The sequence below is a fragment of the Toxorhynchites rutilus genome, chromosome 2, assembly GCF_029784135.1.
Source record: "Toxorhynchites rutilus septentrionalis strain SRP chromosome 2, ASM2978413v1, whole genome shotgun sequence".
Classification (NCBI taxonomy): Eukaryota; Metazoa; Arthropoda; class Insecta; order Diptera; family Culicidae; genus Toxorhynchites; species Toxorhynchites rutilus.
Genome location: NC_073745.1, coordinates 224162662 through 224189626, shown reverse-complemented (window position 1 = coordinate 224189626; position 26965 = coordinate 224162662). Strand labels below are relative to the sequence as shown.

At 40.9% G+C, this 26965-nt stretch overlaps 2 protein-coding genes and 1 long non-coding RNA gene across 3 annotated transcripts; 2 read left to right on the top strand and 1 right to left on the bottom strand.

The window, feature by feature from the left end:
• The first annotated feature begins 13225 nt into the window (after nucleotides 1-13225).
• Nucleotides 13226-14334, top strand: LOC129765099 (uncharacterized). Its single transcript, XR_008741357.1, has 3 exons — nucleotides 13226-13401; nucleotides 13461-13858; nucleotides 13915-14334. It is a non-coding gene; the product is annotated as an uncharacterized LOC129765099 (long non-coding RNA).
• A 2240-nt stretch (nucleotides 14335-16574) lies between these two features.
• On the bottom strand, nucleotides 16575-17724 carry LOC129765097 (uncharacterized). The gene is made up of 2 exons (XM_055764955.1): nucleotides 17218-17724; nucleotides 16575-17102 (listed from the first exon to the last, which is right to left on the bottom strand). The coding sequence occupies exons 1-2, from the start codon at nucleotides 17324-17326 to the stop codon at nucleotides 16978-16980; spliced, it is 234 nt and encodes a 77-aa protein (XP_055620930.1). The 5' UTR covers nucleotides 17327-17724; the 3' UTR covers nucleotides 16575-16977.
• A 1220-nt stretch (nucleotides 17725-18944) lies between these two features.
• LOC129765085 (uncharacterized) lies at nucleotides 18945-25577 on the top strand. Its single transcript, XM_055764939.1, has 2 exons — nucleotides 18945-18993; nucleotides 19046-25577. Exon 2 carries the CDS (start codon nucleotides 19133-19135, stop codon nucleotides 25187-25189), a length of 6057 nt encoding a protein of 2018 aa, XP_055620914.1. The 5' UTR covers nucleotides 18945-18993; nucleotides 19046-19132; the 3' UTR covers nucleotides 25190-25577.
• Nucleotides 25578-26965: the final 1388 nt, after the last annotated feature.

The window sequence follows — 26965 nt, the reverse complement described above, 5'->3', positions numbered from 1 at the left end:
AAAAAGTTATTTAGGAAATTTCGACGTATTCGCAAATGATATCCGAAATGATAAACCATTAAATTTCAAAAAAAAAAATTTTCTCTCCATAACATAGATCTACGGACAGAGACGAATACCTCAAAATAAAGATGGCTCAAATCGGACGATTGCTTCTTCGGGTTTCGCGCTTAGGAACACATTTGGCCTTACATTTTGACGTAGAACTACGTCTTTCATTAAGGGTGCCAAATCAGAAACAGGACACGTTTTTATGAAATAAAGTTAACGTTGATAACCATTTTTGCCACGAACGGATTTTGGCGATTTACATACCAAACAAATCGGAAATTCCCAAAGATTTGTTTGATATGCTATACATTATAATTCCATAGTCTGTATATGGTTTAAATTAATGAAAATTGGAAGCATTCTCATTTCCTCACACATTTGTTCTGTCCATTTGTATGCTTTCCCGATCAGAGCTGTCAATAACGAGCAACTTATCGACGAGCAACGAAGGGGAAATCGTAAGATGTAAAGTCTCCGTGAACAAAGGAAAAGAAGAAGAACGCAGAGGAATATTTGCCTAAAGTATAAACAGTGGATCTCGCTAAGGCAAACTTTCATTCTTCGGGGGAAATCGACTGAACAACATCAATGCTGGGCGAGCTGGACGGAGAGAAATCGAATGTCTTTCTCAAGGCAGTTGGGGTGGAGGAGTAATGTTATGGATAAAGTAAAGTTTTCCAAGGGCCTTTTTGAAGATTACAGATGAATGAACTGAAGAAGTTTAAAGTATCAGCAAGAAAGGAACACAAACTTTCAGTATCGTTCTAGATACGAAACAATGAACATCGCTTGTTCTTCCTTATTTTGCGCCATCACATGTCTTCGTTTCGGACTGAGTTGTGGACGCGACCAAATTACTCAGTCGCTGATGTCTCTGGCATTGCAATCATTGCATCAAACTGACTCCATTGCATTAAAGTTCTGAGCTACATAATTGTGTGGGTAATCATCAAGCTAGGCTATCGTCAGCTCACCAAGAAAATAAATGTTCTGGAATTTTGTATGTGATTTGGTTTTGCTTGCCAGTAGCAAAATTTTTTCCACTAAGGATGACAGCTGCGCTTATCTCCAGCGTGTATTGTTCTGCGAACACAAGAATAAATCATCAAACAATAGCGTCAAATGATTCTACAATAAAAAAAACTAAAAATAAAAATAAAAATTTTTCGTAGCATTATAAAATAATCATTCAGCTCGCGCAGTCCGAAGACAACGGTCGCAAATTTGTTCGCGTCTATTATAGAGTGGAGATTATACCGTTATCAGTTCGTGGCTGGTGAAGTTATTTCGCCCTAACGGAGTTCTCTTTATTGCGCGAGTGAGGAGAGCAGCAATCACTACCAGCGTGAGGAAGAAGTCCTCCACGGCGGACGCGGTGCGTGTACCGTATCATCGCTGTGTGTGCTTTAGCATCGTCATCGATTCCATCATCGTGTTGTGGTGCGATATACCGTTGCATCTGTGCCGAGCGATTGCCACGCGGTTCGATTGGAACACCGTTTCATTTCATTCGCATTGGTGTGCGATTTAGGTATAATATATATTAGGTTTAGAAATACAAAAAAAATAAAAATTATATTATTTTATATCTGCCGTAATGGCAGAAGGTCATGTTGACATGGAGATTGAAACTACTGTTTCCTCCTCACTAGCTACAACGGGGGCTGGGAAGTCGCTTAAACGCGTTCCCCTCTCAGAAGATGTCTCTTCAGAGAAAGAGGTAATCTACCTTAACAAGCCCCCCTCAAGAAAATTGGCAAACTTTTCCTCTTCGCACCCTCAATCTCCCGCTCCCGCTTCCGCTCTACTACCGAACTTGCCTCCCAGCCCTACTGATCCCGCTCCCGTTCAACAATCGACCTCGTCCTCCCCCTCAGTTGTTTCCTCTCCTCGTGTCAAGGTCTATCCAGACGATGCACTTGGAGCTGGTCCATGGGTTGTTTTTTTCCGGCCTAAACCAAAAGGAAAGTCAATTAATGTCATTCAGGTTTCGAAAGATCTGGCAAGATTATATTCCTCCGTGGTCGAAATCTCTAAGGTTAGACCGAACAAACTGCGTGTTGTCGTGAGTGATCGGAAACACGCGAATGCAATTGTGATCGACGAAAGATTCTCCCTAGAGTATCGCGTCTACGTGCCCTCCCATGACGTAGAAATCTCGGGGGTGGTAACTGAAACTGGTCTGACGTGCGAAATTATAAAAGAAGGAGTTGGTAAATTTAAAAGACTCCCGTTGGTGGGTGTTAAAATTTTGGACAGCCGCCAACTAGGAAAAGTATCCCAAGAAGAGGGAAAAACTAAATTCACGCCGTCAGACTCGTTTCGAGTAACTTTTGCTGGTTCCGCTCTACCTGACTACGTCATGGTGGGCAAATTGAGATTGCCTGTGCGACTCTTCGTGCCAAAGCCCATGACTTGCCAAAAATGCAAGTCAGTTGGTCACACTTCAGATTATTGTGCCAACAAGGAGCGCTGTGCCACTTGCGGAGAGCAACATGAGGGGAAATCCTGCAGTGCGACTGAGCATAAATGTCCATATTGCGGGGGATCCCCACACGAGCTCTCAGTTTGTGAAACTTACAAGAGTCGCTGGGAGAAACAGAAGCGCTCTTTGAAGGAACGCTCGAAACGCACTTTTGCGGATATTTTAAAGGGCGCTTCGCCACTGGCCCAACAACAACAACCAATCAACACACAAAATGTCTTCGCCACGTTGCCCGTTGACGAAATAGAAGCGGACACAGCTAACGGGGGCACACCGTTCATTTTCCAAGGGAATCCCCGGCGCAAAAATGTGACCACTCCCAAAGTTCAAGGACAAGCCCCTCCGGTGATACCCCCTGTTAGCATGCCTAAAAAATCGAGTGCAGCGGACAAGCAAAATCAGGTTCCTCCTGGTTTCCTTGGGAATAATTCACCTTCGAATGGCCCAGCACTCGAGGGGACATCAAAAACCCCAACTGTCCCTGTTTTTCCGTCCAGTTCAACTTCCCAATCGGGATTTATAAAGTTGTCTGACCTTTTGGACCAAATCTTCAAGTGTTTTAATGTTTCCGACTCCATCAGAACCATTGTCATTTCAATGCTTCCAGTATTAAAGACAATTCTGCAACAATTGATGCAAACATGGCCCCTCCTTGCAATGATTATCTCTCTTGATGTCTAATTTAAATAGAGAGGTCGGAGATATCACTGTTTTACAGTGGAATTGTCGTAGTCTTATCCCTAAATTGGATACATTCAAATTTTTAATTCATAAGTTCAATTGTGATGTTTTTGCTCTGTCCGAAACTTGGCTTTCTTCGCGAGATGATCTCTCTTTCCACGATTTTAATATTATACGCTTGGACCGTGATGACAGATACGGAGGGGTGCTATTGGGGATCAATAAGTGCCACTCATTTTTTCGAATTGACCTTCCACCTATTGGAGGGATCGAAGCTGTTGCTTGTCATGCAAACATCAGAGGCGAAGACCTCTGTATTGTCAGCTTGTATTGGCCTCCGAGAGCTGTGGTTAGCCGCAAACAACTTGATGACATGTTCTCACTCCTTCCTGAGCCACGATTGATCTTGGGAGACTTCAACTCTCACGGAACTGCCTGGGGGGAACAGTACGACGACAATCGTTCATTGTTGATATATGACCTTTGTAACAGCTTCAATATGACCGTTTTGAACACTGGGGAAACAACACGTGTACCTAAACCTCCTGCTAACCCAAGTGCTCTTGACCTCTCGCTTTGCTCGAATTCACTATCGTTAGATTGCAAGTGGAATGTAATCCAGGACCCCAACGGCAGTGACCACTTGCCAATCAAAATTTCCATCACCATTGGGTCGAATTCTTCTGAATCTATAAACATGACATATGACCTCACAAGACACATTGACTGGAAAAAATATGCGGACGCGATTGCTCTAGCCATCAATTCCAGAGATGATTTGCCTCCATTGGAGGAGTATAACTTCCTTTCTCGTTTGATAGATGAAAGCGCGGTTCGCGCTCAAACGAAACCCATCCCAGGCTCCACTTTTCGTCAAAGGCATCCCAATCCATGGTGGGATAGCCAATGTTCCAAGCTTTATCAGGATAAATCGAACGCATTTAAAGCTTTTCGGAAACGTGGAACCATTGAGAATTTTCAAACGTATTTGGACCTTTAAAATCAATTTAAAAACTTGATCAAAGGGAAAAAACGTGCTTATTGGCGAAATTTCGTGGGAGGTTTGTCACGAGAAACGTCAATGAAAAAATTATGGAAAGTGGCTCGAAACATGAGAAATCGCTCTTCAACGAATGAAAGCGAAGAATATTCACATCGATGGATTTTTAATTTTGCACGGAAGGTTTGTCCCGTTTGCAAAAAATTGTTCGAGATATACCACAAGATAGGTGCGATCTTGATTCCGAGTTTTCGATGGTAGAATTCTCTCTTGCTCTCCTTTCTTGTAACAATTCGGCTCCAGGAACGGATAGAATTAAGTTCAAGTTGTTAAAAAACCTCCCTGATGTGGCGAAACATCGCTTGTTGAATTTATTCAATCGGTTTCTGGAGCATAATATTGTTCCAGATGATTGGAGACAAGTGCGAATTATAGCTATTCAAAAACCCGGAAAACCCGCGTCCGACTTCAATTCGTACCGCTCAATAGCAATGCTGTCTTGTATACGGAAATTGTTGGAGAAAATTATCTTGTTTCGCCTTGATCGATGGGTTGAAACGAATGGCCTACTCTCAGATACACAATATGGGTTCCGCAGGGGCAAGGGGACGAATGATTGTCTTGCGTTGCTTTCTTCAGAAATTCAAATGGCTTACGCCGAAAAAAAACAAATGGCTTCAGTATTCTTGGACATAAAGGGGGCCTTTGATTCTGTTTCAATAGAGGTTTTGTCAGACAAATTACACTCTCGGGGTCTACCGCCTCTGTTGAATAATATGTTATATAACTTGCTTTGTGAGAAACAGTTGAATTTTTCTCACGGGGATTCGACAGTAAATCGGGTCTCCTACATGGGCCTCCCCCAGGGCTCATGTTTAGGTCCCCTTTTGTACAACTTCTATGTAAGCGACATCGACAATTGTCTTACACAAAATTGCAGCCTAAGACAACTTGCAGATGACGGAGTGGTGTCTGTCGTAGGATCAAACGAATCCGACCTGCAAGGACCCTTACAAGATACTTTGAACAATTTTTCAACCTGGGCCATTGGGCTAGGGATCGAATTCTCCACGGAGAAAACAGAGATGGTGGTTTTTTCTAGGAAGCATAAACCAGCAAAACCAAAGCTTCAACTTTTGGGTAAACCGATCACTCATGCTATGTCATTCAAGTATCTTGGGGTCTGGTTCGACTCCAAATGTACTTGGGGGGCCCATATTAGGTATCTGAGTAAAAAATGCCAACAAAGAATAAACTTTCTCCGTACAATTACCGGCACCTGGTGGGGAGCCCATCCCGAAGATCTTATAATGTTGTATCGAACAACTATTCTCTCAGTGATGGAGTATGGCAGTTTCTGTTTTCAATCAGCTGCCAAAACACACCTCATTAAACTCGAGCGAATTCAGTATCTTTGTCTCCGTATTGCGTTGGGATGTATGCCCTCAACGCATACCATGAGTCTCGAGGTTTTGGCAGGCCTACTCCCACTAAAAGATCGCTTCAAATTATTATCTCTTCGGTTCTTCATCCGGTGTAAGGTCATGAACCCATTGGTGATCGGAAATTTTGAGCAGCTGATCGAGCTAAATTTTCACTCCGGATTCATGAGTACATATCATGAATTCATCTCCATGCAGGTTGATCCTTCTTCGTATATTCCCAACCGTGTTTGTTTCCCTGACTACATCAATTCCTCTGTGCATTTTGATCTGTCCATGAAGCAAGATATCCATGGATATTCAGATTACCAACGATCGAGGATCGCTCCAACGGTCTTCGATGAAAAATATAGGGGTATCAATTGTGATAATATGTACTTTACTGATGGGTCCACTATAAATGAGTCCACAGGATTTGGAGTGTTCAACGAAATTTTTAGCACTTCCCACAGTCTTCAGAATCCTTGCTCTGTGTATATTGCTGAATTGGCAGCAATACATTGGGCGCTGGACAGCGTCGCCTGACGACCTGTTGAACACTATTACATTGTAACGGATAGTCTTAGCTCTGTCGAAGCTATCCGTTCAGTGAGGCCGGAAAAGCACTCGCCGTACTTCCTTGAGAGAATACGAGAAAATTTGAGTGCTTTAACCAGACGCTGTTATGTCATTACCTTTGTCTGGGTCCCTTCACATTGCTCAATTCCGGGTAATGAGAGGGCTGACTCATTGGCAAAGGTAGGTGCAATTGAAGGCGATATTTATCAGCGTCAAATCGCTTTCAATGAATTTTATTCTTTAGTCCGTAAAAATACCATCGCTAACTGGCAACGTAAGTGGAACGAAGATGAATTGGGTCGGTGGCTTCACTCGATTATCCCTAAGGTTAGCCTCAAACCATGGTTCAAAAGTCTGGACTTAAGTCGGGACTTTATTCGCACCTTCTCTCGACTCATGTCCAATCACTGTTCGTTAGACGCGCTACTCTTTCGTTTTAATCTTGCCGATGGCAATATCTGTGCTTGTGGCCAAGGTTACCACGACATCGAACACGTTGTTTGGTCGTGCGAGGAGTATCTTGTTGCCAGATCGAATTTAGAAAACTCTCTTCGGGCTAGAGGAAGGCAGCCCAATGTGCCGGTGAGAGATGTGTTGGCTCGGTTAGACCTTGATTACATGTCCCAAATATATGTCTTCTTAAAAGTTATCGATCTTCGTGTGTGATTGTCCTTATATCCTTATATTCTCCTTTTCCTTTTCCTTCGCGAGAAATCAAATCCCTTCTTACTAACAATAGAATAAGGTGAAATGTAAATACATGTTAGATATAAGATAGGCTTAAGAATTGAGTATGATGAATGTGAGTGCGAATGTGAGTGTAAACATTGTCAACATATCCTTATATCCCATCCTTTTCCTGAAACAAAATGTCACCCTTCTAAACTCGAGCAAGCCACGAGTAATCGGTTCTCTACACCATTAACATTAGAATTAATAAAAAATGTTTATATATACTTGTAACTATACAGATAGGAGTTTGGCTCCTTTAAACTTATGTAAATGAGCCTGTAAAAATAAACGATTAAATAAAAAAAAAAATATATAAAATAATATCTACAGTTATAAACAAGCGACTTGAATTAAACTACAGCGTAGTTCAACGTCAACAATACGGTCGTGTCTTGAACAAAACCTCCTATTTTTATTTTTATAGATATACTAGCTAACCCGGCAAACTTCGTCCCGCCCATTTACTTGATTAATTCTCGAGTAATGCAGAAATTTGTGTTTTATTTGTATGGCAGCCACCCCTAAGAGAGGGGGGAGGGGTATCTAACCACCATAGAAACATTCATTGCACCCTTAAGTTTCCATATGCCTAATTTGGTTTAATTTGCTTGATTAATTCTCGGGTAATGCAAAAATTTGTGTTTCATTTGTACGGCAGCCCCCTCTAAGAGAGGGGGAAGGAGTATCTTAACACCATAGAAACATTTATTGCATCCAAAAACCTCCATATGTCAAATTTGGTTTCATTTGCTTGATTAATTCTCGAGTAATGCAGAAATTTGTGTTTCATTTGTATGGCAGCCCCCCCGTTGAGTGGGGGAAGGACTGTCTAACCATCATAGAAACATTTATTGCACCCTAAAACTTTCACATGCCAACTTTGGTTTCGTTTGCTTGGTTAATTTCCGAGTAATGCAGAAATTTGTGTTTCATTTGTATAGCAGCCCCCCCTTAGAGAGGGGGGAGGGGTCTCAAAATATCACGGAAACCTTCCCCGGCCCCAAAAACCCCTACATACCAATTTTCATGTCGATCGGTTCAGTAGTTTCCGAGTCTATAAGAATCAGACAGACAGACAGACATCACTCCATTTTTATATATATAGATATAGATTTTCAACGGTTGTTCGGTAGATGACATATCGGTGTACACGTTGAGCCCAGAATTCTTTTTGCTGCGCTTTTCATTCAGTACGCATCTAGAGTATCTGCACAATATCAGTGTCGGTGCTCGCTCTTGAAGATATTTATTGTATAAAAAAAAGTTGATGGGTCTGAGTCTCGGAACACGGATGAGATCTTGACATAGGACTGTGGTTGTGTGTAGTAATTGCTTTTGAATTGTGTTTTTTATTGTTTAAAATCAAACAGAAGCCTTGAAAAAAAAAACTTTTCCTGTATGAACTTGTATCCTTTATACGGGTTAGATGAGATAATGTGGTAGAATACGGAACCATATTCTGTTCAAAAATGTACACGAAAATACCACTAAAGGCATTACTACCCTTTCCTTCTGTTTATTCGATTATGCAGAAGAAGACAAGGAGTCATCGTTTATCATTTTTGACACTCCTATACTCGCGTGAAAAACCGTAACTCGTGTACTCACAGACTGTGTGCGTCTCTGTAATATTGCTATTGTGTATTTTTAGGCGTTAATGGTAAAGCGGGCTTCTAAGGAAGACATCGCGACTACTCTAAACTGATATGCGTGAGTATGTATACACTTTCGTACCTCTAAATCAGCATCCAGTTAAATTCTTCAATTGCATTTTTTACATTACCAAACAACATGCTCGACATCATGATATCCTGGACCAACATCACATAAATTGTTAATAGCAAGGCCTACACGATAAAAACGTGAATTGAGCACGAATTGGTTCTACAACAGACAATACAACAACTGATAAATGACCATTACCGTAAATGGACAATAATTCATAATACGCATCGATTAACATTGTGAACTAACACCCGAATGCAGGCAAACAAATTGCTCGTAGCGTCAGAGAGAAAAGCGAGTGGTTAGTGCAATCGAAAAAAACATACCCATTTCAATCGTTTAACCCTCTACAGCCCAAGCCCGCCTTTAGACGGGCTTCGCGGATTCTCTTTCCAAATTATTCAGACATTATTGTCAATGTTCACCTCCACTTGAACGTCTTCAGAATATTTTCATCTATCACACATTGTTTTTATGCTGGCAGCTTTCTGCTGGGGGTATTTTATGTTGAAAGTCGGAAATTCGAGATAAACGTGGAGTAGGTTTTTTTTAGATAAATAAAAAACTCGGGCGGTAGAGGGTTAATTGTTTAACTTTTTTACTATACTTTATATTCATGTTACAAGCAGAAAATTGCTGGATAATTTTCCTGTCTAATGGCATATAACACAAGATATGTCGGGTTTGAAAGCTCTTAATGAATCGTTACATTTTTCGTAGAGTTACTCCCCTATATAGAATTCAAAGACATAGTCCTATGTCAAATCGACTAGAAAGTAGTGAGAAATCATAGAACATCTGAAACCAAACCATGTTCTTTTTTATTTCCATTTTACGTTCCCAGTGATCAACGTTTTTCTAACGAACATGATTCAACGTGTTGGAGAAGTTAGACTGGACAAAATGACCAGAACGTGACGGAATAGCTCCTGTATTCCTGGAGAACCTGGCTGAGGAACCAACCCTTCTCTTACATTGGATCTTCAACATGTCACTATTTCCAGAAATAGGAAACAATATTTGTTTGTAATTATCTTAAAATCAGGCACTTAATTCGACCTACAAAATCTTTATCTACAATGAACGACCTGAACACTTTCAATCCGGGATGCAATAAATCACGCACATAGGAAACCCCTATGTGCTTGATTTATTGCGTCCCTTCAGCCAACAATCTTAAAGCGGATCGCACACTGGAGCAATAAGCAACTAGCAACTATCAACATGCAATAAGCAATATTATCGCCAATGGGCTTTTTAATTTAATTTTTGTTGACCACGCACACCGACGCAATACGATACCGCTATCGCCTTTGTAGAGCAATACATATCGCTGTAGGGTTCATTATTATATAGATACTTTTATTTCTTTCAATCTTGATATATGCGCTTATTCACACCTGCGAGTGTTGATCCTTGGTTAAACGCGAGATGAAGAATAGAAGGTGGGAAGATTCACGGGTTTTGGTATAAGACAAGACGTGACAACTGGCTTCTTAAGGCTGATTTAGACGATGCCAGTCAGCGCTCTAGTTGAAGTATCCAGTGAACAGAGAACAGACACTCTGTTCAAGTTAGAGGCCAATTACCTGTTCGATACTGGTACAAGTATCTTGAACAGAGTGTCTGTTCTCTGTTCACTGGATACTTCAACTAGAGCGCTGACTGGCATCGTCTAAATCAGCCTTTACTCTTCTTTCTGCATTTTCGTCGACCAAGTGCTAGATAACAGGGAAGCGAGATGTGAAGGTTGCCAAATGTTATAAAATTTCGGAAGATTATTTTCCCATGAAAAACATTTGTTCTTCGTATCATGTATTTTCTGTGCTGCACCATTTTTTTGTATTCATTTTTCAACCGAATATCACATATTTTAAACAATAAGTATTCTCCTGTTTTTTGGTAAGCAAAAAAAATTAAACGTGAAGAGATAAAGAAAACTAAAAAACGTAGATTTGATAGTAGGAATTAATTTCAAAGTTAATTTTATTTATCAAGAGATTATGGGCCTTACCGTTTACACTTCACGATGAAAACGAAATGAACGACACGCCATTCAATTTCGTTTTACGAGAGAAAATGTTGGATTTTCAGGTAGAATGAACACTTTTCAAATATAAATTATGAATGAAAATTAACTTCTCCGTATCAAATTAGTGTTCAATGTGAATGGAAAACCTTGCTTTCCTCATTTGGTAAAATAATCTCGTGCAAAAATTGTATCTGAAGATAATTTTATATTATAATGATAAGTTTTAGTGAGAATATCGGAGTGTATAGAAAATAGATCAAGTTAGGGTAAGAAAAACGTACTTCAAGTGAATAAATCCGGACCGAGTAGTAAGACTTAAAAACTAATTTCGTATCCAGATATACTCTTCATTTCGTTTTCACCGTGGAGTGTATACGGGAATAAGGCCTTATAATTCAACTTTGATATCGTTCAAACACTAACAGTACTGAAATATTGATAAAATAATACATTCCCAGATTATAACATAGCGTTTATTCAGTTTTTTTTGTAGGTATGTGTGGTTTATTCAGGTTCCAACATGATTTTAAATACTTTTTCTGCTGTCTTGGTTGTTATTTGTTATTTGATCTTAATTTTATTGCTAACTGCTTTACGGTTGGGAAATAATTGAATGCTCTTCTCTGGTAGGCCGCTTCTATTATGCTATGCTAGATGGCAAGAGAATCCCGAGAAGGTGTATGGTGGAAATTCTGATGCAATGTTTCCTTCTCTTCGGAAACTGAACACCGGACGTAATAGAAACGAAAATATACAAAGAATCCGTTATAGAAATTATCGCTAAACTGAAATGTGAATGTAACTATTATTCAATTTCGAATATAGTTGGCAATACTGTGAAAATCTTGGAAATCCCATTTTTGTATATATATATATATCTTTGTCAATTGTTTTCCTCATCAGCCAATCAGAAGCCGAGTTGCAAGTGGTCCGAGTTTGACAGAAAAAGTGATCCGGAATCGGCCCCCTATTGTCATGTCTCGTCTTAGGTTTTGGTTGTGTTGAACTAACACAGCCAGGAAGATAGGAAGTTCACATACCAGGCATACCAGTCAGTTACTCAAATGGTACAAAATTGAATGTGTCAACGAATAACGTTGAAAGAGGATATACAGAAGCTAATTACAGATTTCCAAATCATATTTTTCGCATTATGAAATAAAAGTCACAGGAGGGTTGTGTCCGAGACACGACCGCATAGTTGACGTAGGATTCCGTTAGGCTATCTGTTTCATGCTGATTTTGGATGTTTGAAGAATCACATCGTTAAACTCTTTCATAATGATTTGGTGGCCCTGAAAAAGGCTGTTTTGTGTGGTTGTTGGGTATTGTTTGTTCACTACATCAGTGTTTACAACCGATTGATGAAAGAAGAATGGTAACTGGTTATTAGATGGTGCGTATCAAACCGCCCTATGTTACCCCAAGATGAGATGCCTTCTTTGGTATGTATGGTTGAAATAAAGAAAACAAAAACTCACTAATGTTATATTAGATAATTATCAATATCGAACACAATTATCAATTTTTCTTATGAGTAAAAACATGTTACTTTATTATAGAGAAAACATATTTGAAATGGAAAAGGTTATTTTCCACTAACATTTTGCGCTAACCGGGCAGTGGCCACCAATTTTTTAATGTTTTTGGTTGTTTTGTGTATTGGAAAAAATTTGTTTTGTGTATTTTAGCATCTAAACATGTCATTGTATTAGGGTTTGCGTTGATTACATGCCTAGTTCTCACGGCCCGTTAAAGAGTTAAAGCTCCAAATTAACAATCAATAATCGAAACGAACGAATAATTTCCGTCGATTAATCGATCCAAACCCAGAGCAAAAAAAGTACGGCTGCTGTAGTTTTATCCTGAAATTCAATCATTATCTTTGACGCTCCCTTAAACTCGTAAACCAAACTCAATGGCGTCAACGTGATATGGTGTTAGGAGTTCTCCGTAGCCTAATTGGTTGCGTGTCCGCTACTAAGCGAACGATCATGAGCTAATAACTCAGGGTCCATCAACTTGACCATCTTTGTGTGTTATTCTAGCTACTATGTCCACGCAACAATCATCATGTGAGGGTAATCCCAGTCCCTTACCGCTCACATTTTTGGTCAGCTGCATCGGTAATTAGCACTATTAATAACGCAAACCTATTCACGATGATGACGATTAGGTATCGACATCTAGATACGGCATTAGTTTGTATGAGGCAAACTATTCTCTATCATACTAGTCGGCCCGAATCAGTTTATATTTGCTAAAATTTGTATGACATTTTTTTCTTGGCATATTTTTTTCTACTTAAAGTACGTTGTCATGACCCTAATTTGAATTATTTTCTATAGACGTTCAGATATTCTCAAAAAAACTTGTCATTATAATATAAAATTATCTCAAAACATATTTTTTATGACGTTTTTTCACCACTTGCAGGCAATGGTGATTTTCACTTACATAGAGTACTAATTTGATTAAGGAAAAATCATGTTCATTCATAATTTTCATTTCAAAAGTGTATTCATTCCTTCTGCAAATCCATACTGTCATGCCTATTCCCCAATATCGTCAACGCGGATAGTTCGTTAGTCGAACATACTGAATAATTAAACAAACCAAATGGAATCACTGGTGGTTCTTTTTTCCACTCCGCTAAACTGTCATCTCAAACAAAAACAAATGGATCATACAACTGGTGAGTATGAAATATATTTCGGCTTTTTAATTATTAATTATTTTATCTTGTCTTATCAGCTATGAATACATTCGACTCATTTGCTTCCATCAATCGGTAAGTGAGAAAGATGATTTCTCCCATCACCACAGTGCGGATTTCCACTTCTATCACAGCGTCCAACAACATCCGTTTTCCTGCAGCATCAACAGCAGCAGCAGCAGAATTTGACCATGGTATGGTATTGCGAAGAACTTTCCCATTAGAGGTTCCGTGCTTCGCGCACATTCAAAAATCCTCTTCAGACACGAAAACTCAACGACAAGGAGGTATTTATCAACTTGCTCAGCTGAATTACCACCCCGGAGGAACCCGAATGCACTGATTCCGTTGTATAGTAGAATGAAAACAGGCGAGGTAAGCGAACGTAATCGCATGATATTTTAATGTTCACATTTTTATCCGGATCATACAACTGGTGAGTAGGGAATTCATTTCTGCTTTTCACTTACTAATCATTTTATTTTGTTTCAGCTATGAATACATCCGACTCAATCAATCGGCGAGTGAGAAAGATGATTTCCCTCATCACCACATTGCTTATTTCCACTTCTGTCACACCAGCCAACAGCATCAGCTTTCCCGCAGCAGTATCCTTTAAGACCAGGGTGCTATTCCGGGGAACATCATCAACAGCAACAGTATCAGGACCTGGCCATCGATAGTATTTCGAGCAATTTTCCCTATCGGAGATCCCGTGCTTCACGCACATTGCAGAATCCTCCTCAGCCACATATCTGTGTCATCAAGGGCAAGGAGGTATTCATCAATGTACTCAGTCGGATTTGAATCGTCAATCCAGACAACCCGGATGCACCGATTCCATTATATACATTATTATTTTTATTATACATGGATTTTTATTATTTTTTTCAATAAAATGATTAAAATCGATCAATGTATTTCCTTTTCATTTTCAATAACAAACCAATACAAACAAGCAGCAAGCAGTGCTGGAAGCAGCGCTGCAAGCAGGTCGACGCCTTGCACATGTTGGCGAAAAAGTGGCGTCAAGTTGTTCGATGAATGCATATGAAAGGTCGATAACTCGATTGCAAGGGTGCAGCATTTGAGGTCGATTGTTGACATTTCATCGACCCGATCTTGGCAGGCAAAACGGAATGTGGGTAGCGTTAGTGCGTTGCAAAAGTTTTCACCAAAGTTTCGAACCCGTATCAGATTCTTTCCTCAGCCTGAAGAGGACCTCGATTGATGATTGGAAACATGGGGCCCTATTATAGAAATCGAATCGAGGATTCGATACAATCACTATCACTATCACACCGAGTGAAATGTGGAATTATAGAAATCGAGGAAAACTGCTTGATTCGTTAGCAAGCTCGAATGTCAGCGGTTGTGATGTAATATTTTGAATAAAGTTAGAAATATATCATGATGCACTATAAAAAGGATGCCAAATCTTTTTTTGAGGTATCTGCTATGAAAATGTATTTCCAAAAGTGTTAATATGGTTATGTTTTGGAGTAAATTGATATTCCCTCAAAGAATAAAGCTTAATAGGCGTAAGGCACGCATGCATGTGTAATAAAAACGACAGCGTGGAACAATTTGCTGTACAAACAATCTAATTATTAGAAAATCTATGGAATTCCGTGAAGAGTCATGCACGAATTTCACTTTTCTTTTAGTAAAACAATTTTTGTTATTCATGTAATGCAACATGTAATTCTCTTTTAGCGTCGATAGCTTTATTGTATTGGGGCCACCACCTGTTGCTCTAAATTCTCGCTTGTTGTGTGCTAGTGTTTTCTTTACCTTTCCACTCATGTCAATCCAAATCTGTAATTTTAATAAAATCATTACTGTTTTGCAGGATAGCTTTAGCGTATGGTATAGAGCATTATACCACTCCGACCATTAGTTTGATCTATTGTAGTAAAAGTGGTATAGTTTGGCATAGTATAGCAATAAAAAAGAAAATTGCTGCCAAAAATAACGTACAAATGTATGCTAGTAGAAGTAAGCAATTTTTAGGTAGGAAATTCGGTTGAAAGAAATTCAAAGAGTATGATAAAATTTACTTATGAAAGTTATGTGTATCGCAAAAGAAATACTTACTTTCTGCCATTCTGAACCTAGATGCATTGGTGGTCTCAGTGCATTAAGTTCCTCTCTGGATTCCTCCAACTTTTCCTACACCGGGATTATATTAGAACTGCCTCCACAAAGATCTCGAATAATGTCTACGTTCGCTTCCATTGTTTCAAGGAGCCGTTCAAACTGGTGGTGATTTGGTTTTTTTTTCTTCCACCACTCATTTTCAGCCACTGAAATATGCGCTGGAAGTAAATTCTGCATTGTAAGTTATAACATGATTAATATAAATAATGCTGGATTGAACACTTACCTTGTATAGACTATTCTGGCAGCACCGTAAAACAAATGCTGATCAAAATAAACGAACATGTGTTGCAAATTGCATACATTGAAGGGTTTCTGAAATGTTTCCCAAAATAATGCTCTGAAGATATGCAACAAGTGAACCAAACAACTCGAAAAGTTCTGACACTTGCATCGAAAGTTATCACTCGCTCGGTGCTATCGAATTGCTCTATTTCTATAATAGTAAAACAGAGCTAACGAGCAAAATTCTTATCGCCTCGATTTCTATAATAGGGCCCATGAAATCATTGAAAAATTCTATTGCCGGTCGCAAGTCCGGAAATAAGCAGAGATGGAAGTCAAACATAGCCCCAAACTCTGTACAATCGTGTGGGTAACGCCAATCCTAAGATATCCGTGGATGAATGACCGAGGGGGTTGAAAAGATACTCTGTCGCCAGCGGAACTTATGAGGGCCAGGGAACCCTCCACAGTATTTTGTTCTCACTGTGTGAACCGTTATTTTGCTAGCGACAAATGATTTTTTTTTTAATATTCCGTGTCTGATGAAAATCAATTTAAATTGTGAGAATAATCAATTTGAAAAGATGAAAGCAACCAAAAACATCATTTATTGACCTACAATATCTGACAGATAACAAGCATGGTTAGGCAACGATATCAGATAACAGAAAAATACGCATACGATGGGTCGGTAAATCAAAAACTAATACGATAAAGTGTCATCAAAAATGATAAGCAAGCCCAATTCAAAGGCATAGTCATAACGATTGAATGGTTCTCGAACAGATATGAACATTTTGATTAGGTTCATTTCAGGCTCATTGAGCTTATTTATTCAATAATGTTATCTATGAATGTATATATTTCAACGCATGCTTCATATAACATTTATTATCGTTACATTTTAGAGACACTTATACAGACTTGAAATCTACTCATTTAGAATCTAGCTCTAACTCATTTAAAAGAATGAGTATGGAGACACATATAGTGGAGAGTTTTGATATTCATATCTGTGTAGATACTAATAACATCAGATCCACGATTATCTTTCCTGCTTTCCCGGAAGGTTAACAGAATTTTCAGATTCTCGTTTTTCTTCCATTGCATCCTCACAAACAACAACAGCGCGGAACTCACTTTACAATACATTTCGGATCGTTCGTTCGTCTAACTTCGGTAAGGCGCTAGCTGTTCCTCAATAGGAATGATTCCTAATATGCTGCCGGTGAATGGAAGCAACACTTTAGAGTTGAAGTACCATTGCAACATGAACAGGGCGAACAGAAAAACGTCTGTAATGAAAGAAAAACAATTTTGAATAGTAATTTAAAGAAATTACGGATAGATTGACTTTGTGGGTTGCTTTCTGGTTCAATATAAAACTGGTAGAATTTGACTTTCACTTACGAATCGTGACACGCTCCCAACTTTCCACCATATACAGCTCGGTGATCATCAGATACCGGAACCACCAATAGTTGATGAAACTTAAAACTTTGTCGAATAATCGAATCATATTTGTTTTATAGATGTTTCAGCTATCAGGAATGCTTGATTCTGGTTGACTCAAATTGCAAACACCGATTCAGTAGGCGGGAGGACTAGGGTGGGCTAAGTTTATTTTACGATGATATCACTTCGCTTCTTTCCGAATATGTATATTTATACGGACAATGAAGACGCTTAATACTCAATATAGCTTGATCTTTCAAAACTAATGTTTCACTAAAACAAGCACTATTTTCACGTACAATAAGGCCTCCCGTGATCAGGGGGGATTTCACTGTTTCATTAGACTTTTAGTAGGAAACCTCTTTCGCCGAATAGCGGTCGCGAGAATGTCTCGGGTGAGAACGGGTCCATTCGTAAATGCTGTCAGAGAGAAAGGTAGACCTAACACTGATAATGCAGAAGGACAATTTAGTGAGATTTTTTTTACCTTTTAAAACTGTAGTACTAGATTTTTTGTTCAACGTGATTTGAAGTTTACAAACAAAAAAAAAACCATTCTATATACCAAGGCGGTATAATAAGGTGGAACGTTATGTCAGAACTGCTGTTCAGCCATTACTTGAGTTCGAATTGACAGCGACCAAACGAACGGCTAGAGTTTTCCGAGAAAGAGGATAACAAATGGCATGCAATGATGAGTGCATACCGCTATGTGTTTGCTGCGCATAAACGTTGGTTTTGTTTACGCTGTTGGCATCATTGTTGTGTTTCTGTGACTGCTGCAAGTTGTTGTCTGCATTGCTGTTTTACGGAACGTGAGGGTTGTTGCTGTTGCTGCTGGGATTGGCAATTCAGCGATTGTGGGAGGTTTACTAGTGGGTATATGAAAGGGTCACTACGATACGCGATACGCTGTGGATATCCATGCATATCATTTCCCGGCGACTGCTGCTTTAGCTGGAGACTCACTTGATCGTTCGGGTTGTGAGACACAACAGTTTGTTTATAAACAAAAATAGTCGCTGTCACTTTTTATACCCTCTCGCATCTTCCATGCCTTATCATCATACTGTCGAAAACGAACCACCTGTCAATTCCAGCTCCTTGCTATATACATATATGAAGTATGTTGCTAAATGCTAAATGCTAAATGAAAACGAAGAGGTGAATGAGACGGCAAATTGGGAGTGTCAACCGAAAGCACTCTTCTCTCTTCTGTATGACATACATGCAGCGTTGCCAATGTTCTTGTTTAAACTGGATTCTTCCAGTTTTTTTTCTCGATCCAGTCATCCAACTGAACCCTAAAATCTTCCAGTTTTTTGGAATATCATCAAGTTTTATCCAGTGTTGCTGCAGGGGCACTTTCACTGACGACCCTATCTGCAACTAGAAGCACGTCTACCAACAGCGCCAAGCAGTACATACCGTCAAACTCCAAATGAACAATAGAAGGTTTAGCAAGTGCTCAGAAGAGAAGAACGTGTTCTATTAAACTTATTGAATTTCCCTTTGATTACTATTATATATAGTTTGTTTTCACACTAAAAGCCAAGTACACTCAGGTTTCTACACCAAAAGAGGTACTAGTTAGTGCAGGTTAGAAAAATGAATTATTTATTTATGCTTGAAGTATATTATATTTTCTATAATTACCCAGCGAACCACTGTTACCGTTAGGGTTATATTCAACGCGTGTCCATTGTATAAGATACACAGGCACACTGTAATGTATGTGTTATTCTTATACCATATTTTGTGAAACTAATTCAGGTATTTTTAGCTTGAAGCTGATTACCAAATAAATCACGGCTATCGGAAGAACAGCGTGTTTTCCCTGACTTACACGAACAAAAACTTCAAGATTACAATGGACACAAGCAGGACTACCCCGAAGGCCGGCGAATCAAACTGTTCTGGTTGTAAACGGCCCAACAGTTATGACGATATGGTAGCTTGCGACGAATGCGGAAGATGGTGGCACTACACATGTGCCGGAGTAACGTCGTCTGTCACAGATCGCCGCTGGAGTTGCATAAAGTGCTTACCAGCTCCTGCGAAATCTACATCGACTAGTTCGTCTGCTCGTCGCGCCCGTTTGCAGTTGGAACTGCAACATTTAACTGAGCAGAAAGAGTTAAAACGGAAACAAAATGACCTTGACCTAGAGAAGCAGTTTTCCCAGGATAAATTCCGGCTTGAATCAGCTGCTTTGGAAGAGGAAGAAACGGATAATCGCAGTGTTAGAAACCATGTAATTGAGACTCAGGAACGGATAAAGCACACCAGTGAGTGGGTAGAAAAAACAATCGACCCTCAGATAGTTGTGTCACCTTCGCCAACTAAAATTCCGCAAGGACAACCAGAACAGACCGGGCCAACCGAACCTGTTAATATTTGTCAAGAAACTGCTGCGGCTACCGGCGGGTTGGACAACGCCATCACAACTAGTCTAAATCAGGATGTCACCCAAACTAAAAAGAAACTTTATGTCTCTAGAGATATTAAGCAGTTACCGAATACCGGCACATTAGAACATTTACAAGAGCTCGAACAGCAGCTTCAACGTTGCTGGATGCAACTTACCAAGTCAAAATCAGATCTTCAATCTCACCGAAGCCCGAGTCAACCACCTGTACCTACAGTATCATTAGATTCTCAGCAGCAAGCTGGTCCTTCGAGTCGTTCAACCGCAGCGCCTCTACCACCACATCGGTCCGGTGCTCAAGCTGTTCGGAACGAGTTAAGAGAGCGAATAACGAATACGACTCAGAATGTATATTCTAATCGCGGACATAATCCGCTTTCCACTGGAGCACCAACATACCCTCCGATCGCTCAGAGTCTGCCAATAGAGTGCAGCATACAATCACAGATTGTCCCTGAAAATATTCGTCTATCGGAACAGCCTTCCCAGATCAGCCACCGTTCATTCCACCTAACTCAGGAACAACTAACAGCGAGGCAAATAACGCCCCGCGATCTGCCAGATTTCTCAGGTGACCCAGAGGAATGGCCTCTGTTTTATAGCAGTTATAAGAACTCGACGGCCACCTGTGGATACACAGATACAGAAAACATGACACGACTACAAAGATGCTTAAAAGGAAACGCTTTGAAGTCCGTGAGGTATTATCTACTAGCACCGGAAAACGTTCCGGAGGTAATGAGAACTCTGCAGACCCTATATGGGCGTCCTGAAATTATCATAAACAAGCTGATAAGAAATGTACGGGAGTGTCCTACGCCCAAGGCTGAAAAGCTTGAAACCTTGATGGATTTTGGTTTAACCGTTAGAAATCTAACCCAACACTTAATCGCAACAGGACAGCGAACACATCTATCGAATCCTGTGCTGCTTCATGAGGTCGTCGAAAAACTTCCTTCAAGTTTTAAACTGCAGTGGGCAGAAAAACTCATCGCGTGTCCAACCGCTGATCTGAGAACTTTCAGTGATTTTATGTCACATGTGGTAGAATCAGTTAGCAAAGTGTGCTCGTACGTAGAGCAACCTTTCGTCAGGGTTGATCGAAATAAAAATAGAGAAAAGGGGTATTTCAATGCCCACATGGAGGACAAAAATGAATATGGAAATATGGTAGTGTCAGAAGTTAAGAGACACTGTCTCGTCTGCGCGAGAGATCACCGGGTCCAGGACTGTCCTAAGTTCAAAGACAGCGACATCGAGAGCCGTTGGAAATTTGTGCACACACTGAAGCTTTGTCGAACATGCCTGAACCCTCACGGGCGTCGTCCTTGTCGGAACATCAATCGGTGTGGAATCGACGGATGCCAATTTCGGCATCATCCAATGTTACATTCATCACGCACAAGTAACGCGCTCGCCAGTAATGCGAACCTGACATATCACCATTGTGGACAATCGGTCCTGTACCGGATAATACCGGTAGTAGCGTACGGCATCACTTGTTCCGTTAAGACCTTTGCCTTTCTGGATGAAGGGTCGTCGACGACATTAGTAGAATCTGGTCTCGCCCATCAGCTTGGATTACAGGGTCCGCAGGTACCTCTTTGCTTGCAGTGGACCGCCAACATGTCGCGAATTGAGAATACGTCACAGGTGATTTCCGTGGATGTATCAGAGATCGGGAAAAAGACTCGCCACACTCTGGAGAACGCACGGACGGTAGATCACCTCAATCTTCCCCAGCAGACGTTGAGGGTTGAACCACTCCAAAAACAATTTCAACATCTAATTGGTTTACCGGTACGCAGCTACGAAAATGCTGTTCCACAAATACTGATCGGGCTTCGTGATCTATCTTTGGCTGTACCTTTGAAGATCAAAGAAGGGGTAAAAGGACCAATAGCATCCAAGACGCGCTTAGGATGGTGTATCTACGGTCATGTAGATGGCGGACGAGACGTTGAACACCTCAATTATCACACGTGCGATTGTTCAGCCATAGTGAAGCTGGACACTATAGTACGCGATTATTTCAATCGGGAAGACACCGGTGTGACACCGCTCCAACCGCTGGAATCCGTAGACAACCAACGGGCTATGGACTTGCTCCAGCGAACGACGTACAAAGTTGACGGTAGATTCTGTACGGGTCTACTCTGGAAGAATGATCATTTCGAGCTTCCAGACAGTTACGGAATGGCACTTCGGCGACTCACATGCTTGGAGCGACGCATGAAGCGAGATCCAGTAGTAGGAGAAAGTATTCACCGCCAACTCCGTGATTATCAAACAAAACAATACGCCCATCGCGCAACGAAAGAGGAACTGGAATCCGCAGACCCTCGCCGTATTTGGTACCTTCCTTTAGGGGCTGTGACTAATCCTAGAAAACCAGGAAAAGTGCGCCTTATTTGGGACGCCGCTGCTGTTGTCGATGGTATTTCCTTGAATACTCTTCTGCTCCCTGGACCGGACATGCTGACTCCTTTACACTCAGTTTTATTTCGATTCCGACAGTTTCCATTTGCCGTCTCGAGTGACATTGCCGAGATGTTCCATCAGATTAAAGTGATGGAACCCGATCGTCATTCTCAGCGATTCTTGTGGCGTGATAATCCAGAAGATCCACCGCAGATTTTTCTAATGGACGTGCTAACCTTTGGGGCCACCAGTTCACCAACATCCGCGCAGTACGCGAAAAATAGGAACGCTGAGGAATTTGCAGAACGATACCCTAGAGCGGTAGAAAGTATTTTGAGGAGTCATTACGTCGATAATTTGCTCGATAGCTTTGTTACTGTCGAAGAAGCGAAATCCGTCTCCAGTGAAGTGCGCTGGATTCACTCCAAGGGAGGATTCCACATTCGTGATTGGGTCTCCAATAGCCAGGAAGTCATCCGTTTCATGGGCGAGGAACCGAAAGAAGAAACAAGAGACCTCATTCAAACAAAGGGTGCCAACGCCGAACGCGTGCTGGGCATGCTGTGGCATCATAGAATTGATACACTTACATTTTCCGTTTCGATTAGTGACGAAATACATACTCTTTTAGACACAGCTACACGCCCAACCAAGAGGCAAGTCTTGAAATGTATTATGTCCCTTTTTGACCCCCTGGGGTTGCTAGCCAACTTCTTAATCCACGGCAAGATCCTCATGCAAGAAATTTGGAGAACCGGGATAAAATGGGACGATCGCATCGATGAACACCTTTTCGAGCTATGGAAAAGGTGGACGAGCTTGCTTGATAGTGTGGACGGCGTTCAAATCCCAAGATGCTACTTTCAAGGGGCAAATCCATCCCTTTACGATTCGATCGAAGCACACGTGTTCTGCGATGCGAGCGAAGAAGCTTATTCAGCAGTGATCTACTTCCGCGTAATCAGACCAGATGGAGTCCCACAGTGTAGACTAGTGGCAGCTAAAGCAAAGGTGGCTCCGTTAAAATATGTTTCTATCCCTCGCTTAGAGCTAATGGCTGCTGTATTAGGTGTCCGTCTGCTGTCGTTCGTTATCGAAGGTCACACAATACCGATCATGAGCAGGTTTCTCTGGTCTGATTCGAACACAGTGCTGGCATGGATTCATTCGAAACATCGAAAGTACAGGCAATTCGTTGCCTGCCGCGTCGGTGAAATATTGACTTCAACAAACGAAAGTGAGTGGCACTGGGTACCGAGTGCGATGAATGTGGCTGATGAGGCCACCAAATGGACAAAAAGTCCACATTTTGATTCAACCAGCAGATGGTTCCAAGGACCAGATTTCCTTCTGGGATGTAAGGATCAATGGCCTGTTCCGAAGAATTGTATCACAACCACAGACGAAGAAATTCGCCCATGCCATCTTCATCATGTGACGGACGAATACGTTCCAATGATCGTATATGAACGATTTTCCCGATGGGGCCGCATGGTGAGGACCATGGCTTACGTTATGAAGTATATATCCTTGAAAAAACGAGGAATTGGGAACAGAGTTCTAATGCAGGAAGAGATTCGGGCAGCAGAGATGGCGATATGGCGACAAGTCCAAGCTGAAGTCTATTCGAACGAGGTGGCCATTCTGAAGAAGAATAAACATCTACAGCAAAAGGAGTTACTAGCGATACCTAAATCCAGCGCTATTTATAAGTTGACTCCAGTTCTTGACAACGAAGGGATTCTACGCATCGATGGTCGCATTGGATTGGCAAAACAGATCACGACTGAGGTAAAATATCCTGTGATCCTACCCAAGACACATCGGGTGTCCTTCCTAATCATCGACGATTACCATCGAAAATATCTTCATGCTAATTCCGAAACCATTGTCAACGAAGTAAGGCAACAATATTACATACCGCAGCTACGCGTACTCACAAGAAAAGTGGCACGACATTGTCAGTGGTGTAAAGTGTATAAAGCACACCCAACTACACCGAAGATGGCGCCACTACCCATCGCACGGCTCTCACCTTTCATCCGACCTTTCAGCTATACCGGATTAGACTACTTCGGTCCAATACAAGTGAAAGTGTTACGATCAACTGCTAAAAGGTACGTTGCTTTGTTCACGTGTCTTACTATCAGGGCGGTACACGTAGAAGTGGCGTATGATCTTTCTACGGAGTCGTGCATCGAAGCAATACGTCGGTTTGTGTGTCGACGGGGGGCGCCACTCGAAATCCATTCCGATAATGGTCGAAACTTCTGCGGGGCGAACAATGTGCTGAAAGGGCAAATCGAACGAATTGAAACGGAAGCAGCATCAACATTCACGAATGCATACACAAAGTGGGTGTTCATCCCACCGTCAGCCCCCAGTATGGGTGGTAGCTGGGAGCGTTTGGTGCGATCGATTAAGGTGGCGATGGCTGGTTTCTCTCAAAACAAAAAGCTAAGTGATGAAGGTCTCCAAACACTCGTGATTGAAGCAGAATCTCTCGTGAATAGCAGGCCACTCACTTACCTGCCGTTAGATTCAGCAGAGCAGGAAGCTTTGACGCCGAACCATTTTCTGCTAGGCAGCAGTAGTGGTATCAAACAACCATCTGTTCTCATGTTGGATGCAGCAAAAACGGCTCGCAACTCCTGGGATCTGATTCAGCAGAATCTAAATCACTTCTGGTCTCGATGGGTGCGAGAGTATCTACCGACTCTTACTAGACGAACCAAGTGGTTTGGAGATACCAAAGCAATTGAACCTGGTAACTTAGTCATCATCATAGACGAGAACAGAAGAAACGGCTGGACCAGGGGACGAATCTTGCAGGTGATCGTCGGTCAAGATGGGCGCATACGACAAGCTGTGGTGCAAACAGCAGGAGGCATATTCCGCCGGCCAGTGTCAAAGCTGGCGGTATTGGACGTAAAAAGTAATGGTAAAGCTGAGTCTGCAACTGATCTTTACGGGAGGGGGGATGTTGCTGCAGGGGCACTTTCACTGACGACCCTATCTGCAACTAGAAGCACGTCTACCAACAGCGCCAAGCAGTACATACCGTCAAACTCCAAATGAACAATAGAAGGTTTAGCAAGTGCTCAGAAGAGAAGAACGTGTTCTATTAAACTTATTGAATTTCCCTTTGATTACTATTATATATAGTTTGTTTTCACACTAAAAGCCAAGTACACTCAGGTTTCTACACCAAAAGAGGTACTAGTTAGTGCAGGTTAGAAAAATGAATTATTTATTTATGCTTGAAGTATATTATATTTTCTATAATTACCCAGCGAACCACTGTTACCGTTAGGGTTATATTCAACGCGTGTCCATTGTATAAGATACACAGGCACACTGTAATGTATGTGTTATTCTTATACCATATTTTGTGAAACTAATTCAGGTATTTTTAGCTTGAAGCTGATTACCAAATAAATCACGGCTATCGGAAGAACAGCGTGTTTTCCCTGACTTACACGAACATCCAGTTTTTGGTACACCCAGAAAAGCCATTACGAAAACAAACTACCAAATCTTTAGTAATGCAAACATTGGTAAAATATACATATTTTCTGTACATATTACTAACCGTATGTAAAATGAATGTCAGATACGAAACACATCCGTACCAACGATTGATACATTTTATCAAGCGGTATCGGTAACTATCACGATTGTCATTCCTGGCAACCGCGAAACAACTATGTATATGTCATCATTTCAATTTTCGCCGTGCTGATAACAGCAATAAAGGAAAGTTATTTTGAATCACTTATAAACATTACATTTTAACGTATGTTTTATGGCTTATTATTACATTTCGTTGCTGTATTGTAGGTTTTTCATATGGTCCACCTAATCGCGCAGAGAAATCGATTCAGAGTGGTGGTACTTTGTGAACCACTAGTGGGGGTGAAGGTGCTGGGAATAACCGGCGAAGAGGGTGATAACTTTGCCGATAAACTCTCGCATGATTTGGTGGACCATTCTTTTTTCAAGCTGGTTAATGTGCGATTCACATAGAAGTTACGGAAAAGAAGATCTACGTCCCGTCAACGTTTCCACCAATTCATACATGCAGTCAATCCTTGCACCAGCACCGTCACGTCAAATGTCAAACAAATGATTTATTCAATGTTATTCATGGTGTCGCCATCTACAACAATTTTAAATTGCAATGTCCTCTTTCAAATTAGCATGCCTAGAATCAGTCCTAAATTCAATGATAATCATTGAACTTTATTATTTAAATACCTAAAACCTGTAGTCCCGATCCTTTTTTAACAATAATAATATACAGACTGTTTTTCTCAGCTAATCATTAATAGATTTTGACTGAGAAATTTGAAACTGGGAGATATGTTGGCATAACAAATTCAGCCAAAACCAAAACAAAAGCCGAGAGCTCGAACAGAAAGCGATGTGTGACATGAAACTGGATCTGTACAAGCTGTATCGAACGACGTCACCGAACTACAACGATGTTAACAAAATGCGTGACTCACTCATCAAAATCTAATCAACACCGATCTGAACAGCTACTCACCGGAATGTGTAGCAACGGTGCTAAAGAAGTTCATACGGTAGCTGCCCGATCCGACCATTCCGGATATGTTTTAAGACAAATTCGTCGAAGCCTCAAGTAGGATATCCGATACTTGTTTTATATAATTTTTTACTAACTATCCATATATCTGTCCACACATAAATTACCAGTGATGCGGTAGCAGTTGAACAGCTTCGGTTACGTAATCAGGATCTGCCAATTTATCATAACCTGACGCTCAAGTACATCATGATCCATCTGATATGAATATACCGAATGCAGTACTAACGGGGACTGAAATAGGA

Coding starts and splice junctions, on each gene's coding strand:
- LOC129765097 (XM_055764955.1), bottom strand. CDS start 17,326: ATGATTCGATTATTCGACAAAGTTTTAAGTTTCATCAACTATTGGTGG. Junction 17,103..17,217: donor TTGGGAGCGTGTCACGATTC/GTAAGTGAAAGT, acceptor CTTTCATTACAG/ACGTTTTTCTGTTCGCCCTG.
- LOC129765085 (XM_055764939.1), top strand. CDS start 19,133: ATGGACACAAGCAGGACTACCCCGAAGGCCGGCGAATCAAACTGTTCT.